The following is a 17,095-nucleotide window of genomic DNA, read 5'->3' as shown; positions in this document are numbered from 1 at the left end:
TTGATTATTCTCATTCCTATTTCCACTGTCTCCCACTTCAGACAGGGATATATTTCTGTAATGAAGAAAATGATCTAAAAAAGCTTTAAGATTAAAGATGCATTCTAAAGATTAGTGTAAAACCTCTTCAATTCAGGGTGCCTGGGTGGCTCAGTTGGTTAAGCATCTGGCTTTGGCTCAGGTCATGATCTTGCGGTTTATGAGTTGGAGCCCCGCGTCGGGCTCTGTGCTAACAGCTCAGAGCCTGGAGCCTGCTTCAGATTCTGCGTCTCCTCCTCTCTGTGCCCCTCCCATGCTCATGCTCTGTCTCTCTCTGTCTCTCAATAATAAATAAATGTTAAAAAAAAATTTTTTTAATAAAAATTAAAAAAAAACTCTTCATTTTGGATTCTGCTAACTCTGGGAACTCAGAATTCATCATCAGTTTCATCAGGCTAAGACTTACCTTAGTGCAATAATGAGGAAAACAGGGAGGTTACTAAGCAAACTAGTGGTGGTGACATTATTTGCAAACGGTGTAACCAATTTAAGAAGACTTCTTCCCACCAGGCTTAAAAACAGTTTCTCAACACTATTAATTTTTTCGCATTTAAAAATTGAGGCATATTAAGAAATTAAAAATAGAAGTAGCCTACGGACCCAGCAATTGCACTACTAGGTATTTATCCGAGGGATACAGGTATGCTGTTTCGAAGGGACACATGCACCCCAAAGTTTGTAGCAGGACTATCAACAATAGCCAAAGTATGGAAAGAAGACAAATGTCCATCAATGGATGAATGGATAAAGAAGATGTGGTATATAGATATAGATATAGATATATACACACAATGGAGTATTACTTTTGAAGTATTTCATTCTTCAAAAAGAATGAAATCTTGCCATTTACAACTACGTGGATGGAACAAGAGGGTATTATGCTAAGTGAAATTAGAGAAAGACAAATATCATATGACTTCACTCATATGAGGACTTTAAGACACAGAACAGATGAACATAAGGGAAGGGAAGCAAAAATAATATAAAAACAAGGAGGGAGACAAACGTAAGCGACTCATAAATATGGAGAAAAAACAGAGGGTTACTGGAGGGGTTGTGGGAGGGGGGATGGGCTAAATGGGTAAGAGGCATTAAGGAATCTACTCCTGAAATCATTGTTGCACTATATGCTAACTAACTTGCATGTAAATTAAAAAAATAAATTAAGAAAGGAAGAAAGAAAGAATGAAAGAAAGAAAAGGAAAGAAAAGAAAAAGATCCTTAAAAAAATTGAGGTATAATTTACATACAGTAAAATTTGCCCTTTTCAGTATACAATTCCACTCGTTTTGAAAAATCCATACAGCTATATAATCACTATCATACGCAAGATACAGAGCAGTTCCAGAATCCCCCACAATTTTCCCATTCTTCGCGTGGTAGCCTCTCCCCACCCCAAACTTCTAGAAACTTCTTATCAGTCTTCTGCCCCTTTAGTTTTAATATTCGAGAATGTCATATAAAGGGGATCATACAGAATGTAACATTTTGGAGCTGACATCTTTCATTTGGCATGACACAACTAAGATTCACTCATGCTGTTGGGCAGATAGTTTGTTCCATTTCGTGGCTGAGACTATCCATCGTGCTACAGTGTGTTCATCCGTTCACCAGTTGATGGACCTTCAGGTTGTTTCTAGTTTTTGGTGAATAAGAATAAAGCCACTAGGCAAATTCGCATACAGGTTTTTGTGTGTACCTAAGTTTTTATTTCACTTGTGTGGATACCTCAGAGCAGGATCGTGGAGTGGTAGGGTAACTAAATGTTTCGCTTTTTAAGAAACTGCTAAGCTGTTTTCCCAAGTGGCACTGTTCCACTTCTCATTTCCAACAGAATCATGTGACGGTTCTGGTGGCTCCACGTCCTTGCCAGTTATTTTCAGGTTGTTGTTTGGTTTTGGTTTTTACTTTAGCCATGTTAATAGATGTGTAGTGGTATTTCACGGTAGTTTTAATTTGCATTTTGCTATTGGGGATGTTGAGCATCATCCTATGTGCTGATTTGCCATTCAAATATCACCTTTAGTGAAGTGAAAATTCAAATCTTTTGCCCTTTCTAAAAATTGGGTTTAACTATTAATACAATGGCCGATATGTATATAAACATCCATATATGTATTGTTTCCTTTGATCACAGCCCTGGGAGGGAAGCAGGGCAGATGTTATTCCTTAACTCCCAGTTTTCCAGTTCCCTGAGAAATTGAGGCTAGAATGGTTAAATGACTTGCCCAAGTTCACACCAAGTGGCAGTACGAGGGTTTGAGCCTGGCCTGTCACTGATACTCCTTCCTCCACTAACTGCTGACTTATCCTTCCTGAGGGCTGGGAGGGCCACTGCTGGCTCAGTGGGACTGTGAACTGTCAGCTGAGGCTCTGGCTGAGTAAACCAGCACCAGCCAAATTATGGAAAGGTAGTTTGTGCTTGCCAGCTGTGGTACAGACACTTCCATCCCCTTTCTCCAGCAAAACTTCCCTGTGCTTTGTCTCCCTTCTCTGGAGTCCAACTCCCAGCTACTAACATGTAGAAAAAAAAAAAAAAAATCTATCACGGAAATCTTCCCTGACTCTCTCCTCTTCCCACTCCTGCTTGGGGAGTTTTGCATTTTAACAGCGGCTTTGGGAGACACCTCTTCTTCATGTAGTGATTTTCAAACTGTCTATTGGAGCTTCAGGTTTCCCCAAGAAAGGGCCTAAAGACCAGTTCAGGTGTGATAGTTACCAGAGGGCAGGTGGGTGGGGCATGGGTGGAATAGGTGATGGGGATTAAGGAATGCAGAAGAGGGTTTTATTACCAAGAAACCCCACAAAAACAAATAGCCCAGCACAGGTGGGAGGTGGGTGAATGGCAAGAGGCTTTGGATCCACCTCACCTAACCAAAGTGGTTCCATTTTTATTTGTTTACATAGTGGGTTTCATTTAAGATTTTATTTGAAAAGAAGAATGTGTTGCTCTCCAAAACATCCATAAAATAAACAAGCCAACATATTTTTCATATATCCCGGAATGCAGATATTTTACTAATTGAGAGTGATTCCTGAGCATCCCCACATTCCCAGGTCAATGTGAGTCATCAAGATTTTCCCTCATTGAAAAACAGAACTGAGTTTCCTAATCTGTTCTCCATGACACACTTCTGATAAGTTACATCAAGATATTGACTCCTTTTGGCCCTGGGGGCATATAGAAGGGCTTGGCTGGTGTTTTCAGACCTTGATCATTTCCATCTGTTTACTCTAATGCACTAAATAATATATTTTTCTACGTGTGTCCTGATGTGGAAAAAGTTAGCACCAAAGTAGAATAGTGGCTTGGGCTTGGGCTCTGGAGTTATGTAGTCAGGTGTCCTGATTCTCACTTACCAGCTGAGTGGTCCTGGAAAATTGACTAAGGTATCTAAACCTCAGTTTCCTCATCTGTAAAGTGGGGATAATAGCACCATATTGCTCAGGACCATTGTGAGGATGAAAAGATAATGTATGTGGCACACAGGGCACAGTTCCTGTTACAGATGAAGCACTCAGTAAACAGTAGCTCCATTATCAATAGCCCCTTCAGCCCTGGAGGTCAAGTTTGCCACAGGTGTACTGCTGCTCTTAAAATGAGTACAAATGTGAAGCAGCAGTAACCAAATAGGGTCACGATTTTTAAAGTTATTGATGTTTCTAACACCTCGTTTGCATCTCTCTGGTAAGAAAGATGAAACAAATACATGTTTGAATGCCATTAACAATGCCTCAGGAAGCAATGCTTCAGAAAGAGCAGAAGCAAAATAAAATAATTAATGTGTTCAGAAGTTTTTTAAAGGCACATTTTTCTTTGTATTTTGTTACAAAAAGCAATCGCCTTGGTGATGGTTGAACAGATCCAAATGAACCATTATGGTTTGGACACATCTTTAAAAGATTTTTCTTTTGAACACCAAATGACTTCACATTACTGTCCTTTGATCTACTGTAATCATTTTTTATATTTTCCTATAATATTCTAAAATACAAGAGACTGTAGTTCAGTATAGCCACATCAGTATCCTCTAACCCAGCCAACTGTAGGTTGCAATAGGAAAGGTTTTCATAAGAAGAAGGAACACTTACCAAATCCATGGATCTCTTTGCAAAATGATTTTATTCATTTGAGCAGTAAAAGTATGTCTCAAACTGACCCAGTGTTTTCCAATATCTAGTGGGAGTATTTTCAATTCAGTCCAGGTCAAAGTGTGACACTGTGACGGTCTTTTTTGAAGTATGTAGTATTATCCCTGCTCTTAAGAAATCTAATTTCATTATCTTCCAATTCTAGCTCATATTTCCAACATTTCCACAAATCAACACCTTAACTATGGTGCCCACCCTTCTGTGTCCAAGGTTCAAACACAAATGGCATTTCAGAGTCTCCATTTGGAAGAACGATGGATTTGCCTCTGACAGACTCACTTGAGATAGAAGTTTCTCTGCTACTGCCCCAGAAGAAGAGATGAGCCCCATTTCACAATCAAAATAGAGAATAGCAAAGGAGTCTAGTGATAGTGTTTCAGCTGAGTTTGTAGACTACCACCCAACTGAGAAAGTCATTCAACAACCTGCTCCATTCCTGACCAGCTAGGTAGCCTGGAACAGGCTTGTATGTTTACTTGTATGTAAAACGTACAAGTTTGCATGTGGGTAAATATATTAGAAGAGTGATGTATCTAGGAAGCACCTCACTCAATGTTCCCTGTTGCTGTTATGAGTCATACAATAGTGGTAATACTATTGTTACTTTCCTGAACACTAATCCAAAAGGCAGCCATTAGCTCTGCATACCTGCCCTGTGTTGGGAGGAGGAGAGAAGTGTGGGAACCAATCAGCCCAAAGCTGGAAACACTAGGGCTATTAGGTGAGGTGTGGGGCAGGAGACAAGCCCTCCTTCCTCTGCAGCAATCCCTGGCTCCTTTCTATGGTGTCTCCCTCACCCTTCTGCACCGGATAAAATTAACTCTTCCTTGATTTCCTTACATTTTCTTCTCCTGCACAATTTTTTTTTCTTTTTTTCCTGGAGATAAGAACCACCTAGGAAAACCAGTAGTGCAGATACTTATTTTTTTAATGTTTATTTCTGAGACAGAGACAGAGCATGAGTCGGGGAGGGGCAGAGAGAGAGGGAGACACAGAATCAGAAGCAGGCTCCAGGCTCTGAGCTGTCAGCACAGAGCCCAACACGGGGCTCGAACTCACAAACCGTGAGATCATGACCTGAGCCGAAGTCGGTCGCTCAACTGACTGAGCCACCCAGGCACCCCTGCAGATACTTATTTATGGCAATAAGTAGTCTCTTCCTAGTGGGTCACTTCTCTGGTTACCGTCACTTGAGTTATATTCCATAAAAGAAACAAGCTGTTGAAACACAGTAGATGAGGTTTTTTTGTTTGCTTGTTTTTTTAATCTCAGGCACATGAAGTGCAATACAACATTTTATTTGTCAATATTGCTGGGTTCCTACAAGATAAAGTCAAGAGATCACACATCTTTTAACTCAAAGATAACAGTATGTGTATGAGTGTGTGTATGATTTGTGTACATGTATACTAATAATATGTAATTACATATTAATCAGTCTATTTTCTTAAGTATTTATTTATTAGAGTGAGAGAGAAAGAGTGGGGGGGGGGCAGAGAGAAAGAGAAAGAAAGAAAGAGAGAATCCAAAGCCCACACGGGGCTCGATCTCATGAAGCACAAAATCAGAACCTGAGCCAAAATCAAGAGTCAGTCTGCTTAACCAACTGAGCCACACAGGCACCCCTAATCAGTCTATTTTCTAGGAGAGATCCAAAGTGACTGGAACCAACAATAAGAAGGGGGAAGAAACTTAATCCTAACTTAGGATGGGGACCTGCATCTGCCCCCCAATAGAGTGTGAGCTATTGAGGGTCCGTCTTGCCTGTGGTTCATCTGAACATTCACTGGCATAGTGAGTAATGACTCCCCAGAGATAAAGCTCCTTTAAGCAACATCATCATGGCTGAGAAGATTAACAAGGGAAAGAACATCTGTTAAAAGTCAGGAGAACTAAACTGCCTGTTCTCCACCCAGAGCTTCTCTATGTCTCTTTAGTTTAGAACTAAACTGAGATAGAGCTTCTCTATCTCTCTCCATCCCAGGGACCACTGAAGAAAGCCAAGAACTCTTCCCAGTGCCCTTTCTGTGGCTGCCGTCCTCCCTCTGCATTCCTGCCCCAAACTTACTGATTTCCCTTCCCACTTCAAATACACACTAGCAATTCACCACCATCCTCCCCCTCTGAAAACTGATAAAAGTCATAGACACAAACCTTTTTTTGCTGATTACCCTCTAAATGAAGATCTTCTCTGAAGTATTTGCTCAAGTAGGCATCTGGTTTCAAGTCTTCCATTTCTGTGGGTGGAACAGATTGATTTGTTCATCAAATATTCACTGAGCCTTTATCACTGTGTCAAACACTAGTAATTCCCACTGTGATAAACAAGACCAAGGTGGCCATTGCCCTCGTGAAGATTTGCCACCTAGTAGTTGAAACTGATATTAATCAAATAAGCAGGCAGATATATAATTACAAATTATAATTACTATTAGGAAATAAAAGCAAGATGCTCTTGAGGACAGCACAATATCTACCTTGGATTGGGTCCTCTAGGGTGATATTTAAGTGACCTAAAGAGTAAAAAAGAACTCACCATGTGAATAGTTGGGGGGAGAACCTTCTGCGCAGAAGAATCAGTAATGATATCCCAGGATAGAGAAGGCGCTTGGTGCATTTAGGAACTGAACGAAGGCCAGTGTGGGTGGAGAATAGAAAATAAATGGGGATGAAGCTGAGGAGTCTGGCAGGGGCCAGATCATGCAGACTTTTGTGGGTTATGATATTAATTTTGCATTTTCATCTAACAGCATTGAGAATCCACTGAAGTTTTAAGCAAAGGAATGACATGGTCTACTTTGTGTCGCAAAGAGATTCTTGTGGGTGCTGTATGGAGAATAATTAGTAGTAGGCCAGACTAGAAGTAAAGAGAAGAGTGGATTACGGGAGTAGCCCTGTGAGAAACAGTGGCTTGGAACGTACATCCTTGGTTATGGGAACTAGGTTAGTTGTCCTGAGCTCTGAGCTCAGGAGAGGGTGTGTATCCTACACTTCTCTTGTCTGAACAGCACTGAAATTCATTTTTGAATTTTCTGTCTTCAACAGTATTGCCAAGGGGTTATGAAAGAGGTCCACACTACAGTCTTTTTTTTTTTAAGTTCTTGTTAATGTTTATTTATTTTTGAGAGACAGAGTGTGAATGGGGGAGGGGCAGAGAGAAAGGGAGACACAGAATCCAAAACAGGCTCGAGGGTCTGAGCTGTCAGCACAGAGACTAATGCAGGGCTGGAACCCACGGACCATGAAATCATGACCTGAGCCAAAGTCAGGCACTTAACTGACTGAGCTACCCAGGCACACCCATGGCTGTTTTTAACTGTGTTTATCTTGGGCAGCCCACACTGGTTGCAGTTCTTCTAGGGAGTGCCCTAAATCTTGACCTCAGGTGGTAAGAGTCCAAGTATACTTGAAGATAAGACTGATAAGACTGTGGGTGGATTGTATTTGTGAGGTGAGGGAGAGAAAGGAATCAAGCATGACTCCAGGGGATAGTTGTGCCACTCACCAAGATGGGGAAATGAGGAAAGAGTGCAGAATAGGCTTGGGGAGAAAAGATTTCCACCTTTGACCTGTTAAATGAAGATGCCAGTGAATGATCCGAGTGGAGACAGCAAATAGGCAGGTGGACACACCAGCCCAGAGCTCGTAGCATAGAGCTCAGCAGAAACATTCAGGAGTATTGCTGTTGTATAAAAGCCACATGAATAGAGGAGAATAGCTAGGAGACACTATAAAGAAAGAAAATGACCTAAGACCAACCCCTGAGGAATGCCAACATTTAGAGGTCAAGTAAAAGAAGAGGAAATTGAGAAGGAACTGCCCAAGAGAGAGTCTAAACAATAGGAGAACAGAGTGTCATGGGAGCCCAGAGTTGGCTTTGTTTCTGGCAGTGAAATGTGGTGAGATAAAGCATTAAGATGAATACAGAGAGATGGCCTCTGGACTTGCCAATAGAAAGATCACTGGTGACCTGGACAAGAGCAGGTAGAGGAAGTCAGGTTGGAATAAGAGGCTTTTTCCTTTCTGATTTCAGCCCATTGGGCTGGGAACACTGTTTGGACAATGGGGCTGCAGAAACCCCCGCAGGCCTACATGGCTGATTTTGTCTTCCTAGGATGCATCTCTGTTATTTCCAGTTCTGGTTAGAACATCTCAGACAGGAAGAATGTGGGCAGCTCATCTTCCTGGGCACCGACTCAGCAAATGAACACAATCACATGCTTTAGGCGGTGGCTGGGTTGGAGAAAAAAAAAGAAGGGGGAAGGAGCCAGGAGGAAAATAAGGTTTGAAGGAAGCAGAACAAAATATGGTTGTTTCTTCTGGTTATTGTGTATCAAGATTTCATGAAAACTGGAGTTTGAAATGTTAGAGTAGGACTCTTCCTGACCACCAGGGTTCCTGTCACCCGGATGAGGCCGGTGAAAGGGCAAGGTGGGGGAGGGGCTGTCTGCTGGCCTTGGCGCTTATACGCAGCTTTGCAGGCTCCTGCCTCGTGCAGACACCTCATGGCCAGTATTCAGATGGAGAATTCTTGTCCAGAAAAATGAAAACTATTAAGCCACTTATACAAATGTCCATCCTTTAAGTCATTTTATGTTAAGATCTAGTTCATTTTAGTTTCTGACTAATACTCGCAGTCAGTAGTAGCTTGGAATATTTTAGCATGTAGTTTCTCCCACTAAGAATTTAATGATCTATAAACAAACACTTGAGAAATCTTTTTATCATAAGAGGTATTCTTTTGTGCTTTGTATTTTGAATGATTTCACCTTCTAGTTTATTATCACAAGTAAGATGTTCAGAAATAAATGCTAAGTATTCTGTTTAGTGAGGGGGTCTAGTCCCTGTTGGTCAGCAGTGGCCATTGAGCATGTCCATTTCACATGCTTTGATCCTATTTGCAAGGCAAGATGTTAGGAAAATTTTCTCAGTAAGTGCAAAAGAGGAAAGAAACCCAACATTTTACTCTTGGCTGACCCATTTTGTCATCTTGGTCAAATTACTTAACCTCTCTCTGCTCCAATTCCTCCTTCAGGAAATGCTGTGAATAATATCAGCCTCCCTGTATCTCACAGTAATTCAAGGCCAGCTAATTGACTCTGCCACAGTGATGGAATTGGCCCAGGTGGGGGTGGGAGGAATGTTGGAGAAAGATATTAAAAGTGAACTATCATTATCACGGTCCAAGCTAGAGATTACCATTGCACAACGACACTCTAGTTAGGCCTTTTGGAAACCACTTTTAACTCTTTCAGGGAATATCATCCTGTATGATGGAATTGCCACGGACTATCATTTGCTCTAACGGTTTCATTTTCAAACGCTACCCCAGCCAGAATCAGAACATACTCCAATTTTCAATGAAAACATTTGCATTTGAGGATTTTAGAATATTCCTCGAGGTAGCCAAGTCTACCCGGGGTAGAGCAACACAGCACATGGGAATCACAGCATATGGGAATGGCTGATTTACTGGCACTTATTCAAAACCTCACCTGCTAGTATGCTGGTTAATGCGGCCCAGTTTGTAAGTGGGCCACAACTGGGACATCTAAGAAAAATCTGACTCAACTATGTGTATAAAATCGTCATAGTCCTCCCATTGCAAAGTGATTTTCCCTTTGAAAGTGCAAGTCTCATCTCTGTGAGGTAAACATTTCATCCTTACCTTATAAAGGGAGAAAATGAGGCCCAGAGAGATCAAGTAGTTGATCTCAAACCCCATCTTGGTAAATGCCAGAGGCAGGATTAGATTCCAGGTTTTCCCATTCTTTTCCAGGACTTTTTACTTTTTACTCATGTGAACATGATAATGGATATGTCTATGAAAAGAAGGAAGAGAATATTATGCCCTAAAATACTCCATTCAAATTTCACATCAAAGGAGAAACTTTTTATAACTGACTTGATATTGTACAGGTGACCAGAATTTCTGGAACTATCAACCCCACTGCCTTTATCTTCTCCTTATCTCTTTATAAATCAGCATCAAAGGTACCAGATAAGAATTCTCAAATTTTAAACAAAGTAGACCCTTGACATTCACAGATTAAATCTGAATAAGAACCTCTAATTGTCTGTGACACATAATGTTCCAGTAGTGGGAATCTGACCCACAGGCACTGAGGCTGGTATGTGGGACAGAATCTCTGGGGCTAGTGAAGAGCCTCTCCTGCCACCCAGCATTCAGATTTCAATGTGGTCTCCTTGTTCCCACTCATGACGGTGTACCTGTTCTGTGGAGAAAACTTACGCCCTAGAAAGACAGTCCAAAATCTGAGGATTTCCAAAGGTTTGGGGGACATACTCCTAACAAATATCCAAGGATCACTGTATTGGATTTTCCTGCTTTAATTTTGCTTTAGTGGCCAGAAACTTTAGTGCTCATAGTAGTAACTAACTCATCCCAGATTCCTAACACATCTGTCCTCCTACTTGGCCTCTGACCTTTAAAAAAAAAAATCGTTTCTCATTTTTATCATTCTATTTTGTATGTGTGTTGTTATAAATGTCTCAAGTCCTTTCTCAAAGTAGGGAGATTTTAAACCCCAAATAAATGTTGAAACTAGGCTTCCTAGAAAGAAAGAATTTCTCTAAATCTGGCCCTGCTATAATGTCAAGATTACTCAAAAGAATTAAGGACTGTGAGTTCCAAAAGACAACAGTAAATTTTTTTTGATGAATTTATCCAAATTCCAAGAGCATCTGGTGGTAGCTAATTATGCTTTGAGTGACACCTAACGGTTGAAAGTCACTGTCCCAACTTCTTCCAGAGGATTCAGACCAGTGTTTCTCAAAGCTTGGTTCTCGGACCATCTTCAGAATCATCCAGTGCCTGTTAAAAATGCAGAGAAATTCCTGGGCCCCAAGCTACGGAATTCTCTGGGACTAGCCACCTGGGAATCTGTATTTTTCACAACTACCCCAGGTGATTCAGATGTGTAACTCGAGTTTGAGAACCACTGATACTCTAGTTGCCAAGCCTATATCCACACGGGGCTGTCAGACCTGAAGGCACCCCAGGAAGCTAGAAGGGGCCAAGGCGGAGGGACGGATCAGGCCCGACCTTAGTTAGCAATGACCTCCCTGATCCATCAATGAGGGAAGGAGGTGGGGTAGATGAGTCGGGGAACACAGAACCCCCGGGGATACGGCCGGCTGCCCCGTTGGCAGTGAGGGTGGGAGCGGCGGTGGCTTGGGACCTTGAAAGCAGTCGCCCCTGGCCGCCTGCTCTCGTCCCTAAGGTAGAGAGAGAGAGAGGTCGCGGGAGCGTGGAAAGGCTGCGAGGCGCGCCTCCTAACGCCTGTGCTTCCTGTCCCACAGACGAACCCAACTGCTGGAGTTCTCCCGCTGCCGCCTCCCCAGGTCTGCCGGAAGTAGGCGTCTCCCTCGAAGACGTCCTCTCTCCATTCTCTCCATCACATCCAGCCCCACCCTCCGACCCTTCCCACCAGATAGGCCCAGACCCAACTTGGGATATCAAAAGGGAACACGACGTTAGGAAACCAAAGGAGCTTTCAGCCGGCGGCCAGAAGAAGCAGCGCCTCGGGGAGCAGAGGGAGCGCTCGGCCAGCCCGCAGAGGGCCGCTCGGCCGAGGCTCGAGGAGGCGCCAGGCGGCCAGGGGCGGCCCGAGGCCGGCAGGCCCTCCTCGGAGGCCAGGGCGCCCGGGCCCGCGGCGGCGGACGCGGCGGACGCGGCGCGGGCCGGCGGGAAGGAGGGGCCCCGCGCCGCGGTGGGCTCCGAGCTCGGCCGGCGCGAAGGCCCCGGGGCTGCGCCCGCGTTCGCGGGCCCGGGCCGTGGCGGTGGCGCGGAGCGCCCGGGCGCGCGGGAGGCCGAGGGCAGGGCGGGCGCGCGCGCGGGGCCCCGGCAGGGCGCGCGGCCCCCGGGGGGCGCCCCCGCGCGCAAAGCCGCCGTCGCGCCGGGGCCTTGGAAAGTGCCCGGCTCCGACAAGCTGCCGGGCGTCCTGAAGCCCGGCGCCTCGGCTGCGGGCAGATGAGCCGCGCGGCAGCAGCCCGCCGCCCCGCCTCGACGCCTGCAGGCCGTTCTTCTTAGGTTCCGTCTCACGGCGTTTTAATTTATTTTCACTGTCACACGCATAGATCCACGAGGCACCAAGGCCTGGGAGCATCGACGTGAAGTCCCACGTGTCCAACGAGCATGGGCCGTACAGCGTCCACGCGCAGACCTAAACTGATCCTAAAGCCCCTGGTTCCATTTTGGGGGCTTTGGCAGCTATGGAAGAACCAAAATAACGTGAAGAACATCACAGAGAGACAGTGCAGTGTAGCTTTAGTAAAAAGAAAAAAAGAAAAAAAAAATTACCCCCACTGCATGAAGGATTTGGATGCCATCCAAACTTTATATCAAGAAACTGGACAAGTTAAGAGCAATCACAAACTGGAATATCGCCTTAAAAATCAAACTGCACGGAGCAAGCTGAAACTGAGACAAGATTATATCTTTTAATTGATCTAAAGAGTTGTAAATAAATTGTTCTCGACATATCTAGACAGGGGTTAAAAGGTTTCTTTGAAACATTCAGAACTGTTCGCCCATGACCTGTTTCCATGGCTCACTCGTGGCATCCATCACCGGTATTAGCTGCAACGTTCCCTGCGTACTGCAGGACGAGTTAGAAATCTAGTGAATTCATTGGTGTGATGCCATTTTTACTGCCATTTCTGTGATCAAATCATATTTCTGTACATTTTCAGTGGTAGGAAAAAAAAAGGTTTGAAAATTGTATCTTAGGGAACAGATTGCCATAAGTCAGAATTTTGCAGTTTAGCTCATAGATCTTAATTGGTTTTCATCTAAAATACGCATTTTATAATTGAAGGACCACAATTTGTTTAATCAAGATTGGCAACGCTGCAGTTCCTTTATGAAAAGGCTTTCCTATTGTCTCAGGCTAGCAGAGATAGTAGCTTCTTTGACAGCAGTGTTATTTTTCACTTATTTTATTGTCTTTTTAATCCTCTTTCCATTGCTTCATTTTCACTTTGATAGAGCAGAGACAAAGTGTTTCTCCTGTATTTCTCAGATTATAATGAATCCCTGATATTAAAAAATCATTATGACCAATTTATTTTCATCAAAGAATGTGAACCTTTTAGCATTCTTTTCTGCTTATTGTTCTTTAGTCTTTCTCCTTTTATTTTCATTTGGTTTGCTTTCTTGTCTTTGTATTCTTTGTCATTTTTAAATTTCTTTAGCAACCTCTAGGTGTTTCCGTTTATCTTCATCAATCTATGGTTGATTCCCTAGTAAAATTCTTTCTTCCCTGCCGTTTTAATATTTCTTTGTAAAATGTTACCCTCAGTTAATTATCCATTGGTACTGATTTGTAGCTACACATATTAAAAAGGCAAAATGTTTCTGAGGGCAGTTTCTCTTTAATTTGTCCTGAATGAATGAGGCTGCATCCTTCCCATATTCTGCCCCTTACAGGAGTTCAAATGCAAATAAGCCTCACCTCCCTGCACTTGTAGTCAAATAAGTAAAACGGGAGATCAGGTCCATCACAGGGGGTCACACATAATAGCCTCCCTCAGCTGACTCTTTCCCTCTCTGTAAATTGCAGTAACCTGAGCACTAGCCATTTAATTTCCATCAGGCATAGGAGTAGTTTCGTTGTTTGACAAGAAGAGAATATGGTTGAAAGCCTCAAGTGAAGAATCTTGCAGCTTGTAAAAGCAATTTCCAAAAATGGAATCCATTCAACATAAACAAAAGCACAAACACATGTAGCAGTTTACAATACTTTGGGTTTAATCTCAAATTTAGTCTTTCTCCCCTGGACTAGAAATCCAGTATAGTTTGCCATTAATTTATTGAATCTGGTTTTGGACAATGCTTCTGTAGTGTAGCTGCACGTCCCAGTACTGTATCCTCTGACCTTTATTTTTCATGTGTTACAAAAGGATAAAAAAAAGTTGAGATTACGCTTGCATAAATTCTAATTTGCACAGTTCACAGCTACTACTCGTGCAGTAATTGCTTTATGCGGCTGTAATCCATAACCTGTGAAGACAGCACATCATCTAAATCCCATTCCAAATAATATATCTGTGTAGTGTTAGCTGTGAATTTACCCTGTACAGCTGTATCTCTATAAATATAATTCCATGTATTAATAGTCACAGAAAGACTGTAAGTGAGCAACTATTTTTATGAAACGCACCACTATGGATAAATTAACTTTTACAGAAATCTTGTTTACTGTATGATATTCTAAAACACTGTCAAATAAAATATATATCCAAAAATCTTTTCTTTTTCCAACTATGTAGGCTGTGTGTTAATTTGAAGTCAGTAATTACTGGGGGTTAATTTTTTTTAAACTGCAGTTTTCATAGATTTTTTTAGAGTGTAATTTTAATGCCCCCAAACAGGACTCCTTTTTCAAACCTGAACCTAAATGTAGTGGAATTATACAGAAAAAAAAAAAAAAAAAAAAAAGAAAGAAACTGTTGACTTTATTTGCCCAAGTAAATGGAGAGTTTTCTCAAAGACTCTCTAGTTGGTACTTGTCTGTCAGCTAACTACACCATCTGTGAACTGGCAGTATGTTTCTGTTGCTTGCTACACTGATTGATACTGAGCCCTTTTTTTTTCAAAAAGGATGTCAGGTATCAATCAACAATATATCCCATCACATGTTTTCCTTTTAATTCTGAAATTTTTTCATGTAAAATCCAGAGAAGTTTATGTAGAAGTCAACATTTAGTGAACAGTAGTGTAGAAGTCCAGATGCCCTCTGCAGTTTATTGCAGAGCATACGCTAGGGAGAGACGTCTACGGGGTTATGGGAGGACTGCAAGGCGGCCACCACAGAGATCACAATCCAGAGAAGCAGTTAGCAATCCCAATCCTGTTGGGACCTCCCAGTGATGTCACTAGGAGGCCTAAAACTCCCAAACTGACTGCTTTTACTTCACTGTTAATTTTTTAAAAATTTAACATGTGTCACTTTTAGAAAAGGGAAGAAGCTGACACCAAGTGTGAAATCAAGCACAAAAGTTAAGGCATTTGTGTCATTCATAAAATGAACGAATCTAAGAAGGCAAGCACAAGCTGAAAAAGCAAAAGACGTCTAAAACAATGTAGTTAACAAAACAGGTTGCACGTATTAATGATGCACAGCTAATTACTATTTTAAAAGAAAAAAAATACAAAAGTCATTAGAAGTAATTAGGACATTGGAAAGATTAGAAATCAGAGACCAAAGGGATTAGGACAGGGACAGAGCAGGACGACATTGAGAGGCAAGGCAGCAGGCCTGGACAAGGGCCTTACCATGAATCAAATGGCTCCAAGGTCAGGCAGGAAATATGAAAAAATGAAGACAGCCAGGTGGGGACCGGGCCAATGGACAAACATGTCCCTCCTCTAAAGCTGTCACTTTTGTCAGGTCTAAGTCCACCGTAGAATAGCCTTTTGGTTTCATAAGGAAGGAAAAAAAAATCAGCTATTTATTTGCAATTTTGTGGTTTTTATAGTTTGACAAGTTTAATACACATTTTTAAGAAACACTGAACCAGAAGACAAAACACTACCACAACAAGCCATCTGCAGACCCAGTCTGGCCCACAGCCCACCAATTTGCAGCCTCTTTCTTGGAAGAACGGCCAGACTTTCAGCAGAGAACCCCTCGCTTGCTTTTATCAGGGTCTGATTCACCTTCCAAGCAGTGGATCATACAGACCCCAGGGATGGAAAAGCGTGTGGCTCGTAAGTCCGTACGTGCCTGGAATAGCTTCAAATGTGTATTCAAAGCGTGAGGCCCTCCGCCAGAAACCTGATAGCTGTTCTTGCACTGGAGGTGGATTTGCTGTGAAGAAACTAGAGCTTGCAAGAGCCCTGAAGCCATTTGAAATTTTCTATTCTTTCTTGGTGAGTTTGCCCCAAACCATGTAAGCTGGGGGCTATCCAAAGGTGAATCTGCCCTACCCTAGTGATATTACTCTTTTTCAGGTCAAACTCATGGCAAAATCAAATGACCTAATTGCTGAAGAACTTGGACTTAACAAAGATTCTTTTTCAGACAACCACAGTGCCAGACAGGATGCCTGTAAAATCACAAGAGTGCTTTCTGAGGCTAAGAATAGTAAGGGTCCTAAGTCTAATGATGAGTTCTGCATTGTGACTAGTTCATTTGGGGCACCAATTAAATGTGTAAAGATTATGGTTATGATTATTGGTGGTAAAAAGCTGGGTGGAAAGCATTTGAGTATAAACAACGGAGCAACATCGCAGAATTAAGCCGACCCCTTGCTGGGCATTTGGTGGCATATTTCACCTAAACAGCTCAGTTATCAGGGATTTCATAAAAACTTAAGTGTGTCCTGCCACTCAGGGGAGGGGAACTGGCGACCACACATGGGCATCATCTGTGTTTTCTAATAGCTTGGTGTTATCTTTGCTTCTGATGAAACTGCCTCTCCAAGAGTGATTTCATTTGGAAAAACCTGGCAATCTTGTGATGCAACAAAGTGACCTTTGACTTTCTTTCTTCAGTGGAAGGTAAATTTACTAAAACCCTAACAAGGTGTATCTGTGTGAAGGGAAATTGAACCCCCTCTGTGGTTTCATCCCAGGTCAACTGCCTTCATGTGGAGAAGCACACATTCCTGGGATACAAAGAGACTTTTTAGGGGGTACGTAGGCAGGGACAGCTTAAATGAAATAAATTTTCAGATATTCAACTTCTATTTTTATGCATTTCAAACCTGAGGATGGCCAGTTCCCCATTGCCACCTGCCCAGTGCAAGGACCCTTTGAATTAGAGAAGCAGGATGAGCCTGTCATCTGCCCTGCCTTTCACTCTGGTACATTACCTAGGGGTGTAGAAACAAAGACAATTGGAGAAAGCAGCCCTCCTGAAGAAGAATCAAGAGATCA

The 17,095-nt window shown here is 42.5% G+C and overlaps 1 protein-coding gene and 1 long non-coding RNA gene across 11 annotated transcripts in view; one reads left to right on the top strand and one right to left on the bottom strand.

The window, feature by feature from the left end:
* MAGI2 (membrane associated guanylate kinase, WW and PDZ domain containing 2) overlaps positions 1–14,462 on the top strand; it is a 1,332,179-nt gene extending 1,317,717 nt beyond the window's left edge. For 7 of the 10 annotated variants that reach the window (XM_045494592.1, XM_045494594.1, XM_045494593.1 and 4 more), the window contains one exon: positions 11,515–14,462. In XM_045494592.1, coding sequence (XP_045350548.1) covers positions 11,515–12,188 — 674 coding nt within the window. In that variant the 3' untranslated portion in view covers positions 12,189–14,462. The remainder of the gene's footprint in view (positions 1–11,514) is intronic. The other 3 variants (XM_045494599.1, XM_045494601.1, XM_045494600.1) reach the window with 2 other exon arrangements.
* On the bottom strand, positions 5,742–15,636 carry LOC123606372. The gene is made up of 3 exons (XR_006716255.1): positions 15,491–15,636; positions 9,860–10,013; positions 5,742–6,428 (listed from the first exon to the last, which is right to left on the bottom strand). It is a non-coding gene; the product is annotated as an uncharacterized LOC123606372 (long non-coding RNA).
* Between the last annotated feature and the right edge of the window lie 1,459 nt (positions 15,637–17,095).

The sequence above is a fragment of the Leopardus geoffroyi genome, chromosome A2, assembly GCF_018350155.1.
Source record: "Leopardus geoffroyi isolate Oge1 chromosome A2, O.geoffroyi_Oge1_pat1.0, whole genome shotgun sequence".
NCBI lineage: Eukaryota > Metazoa > Chordata > Mammalia > Carnivora > Felidae > Leopardus > Leopardus geoffroyi.
This window is presented reverse-complemented; position numbering and strand designations above follow the sequence as displayed.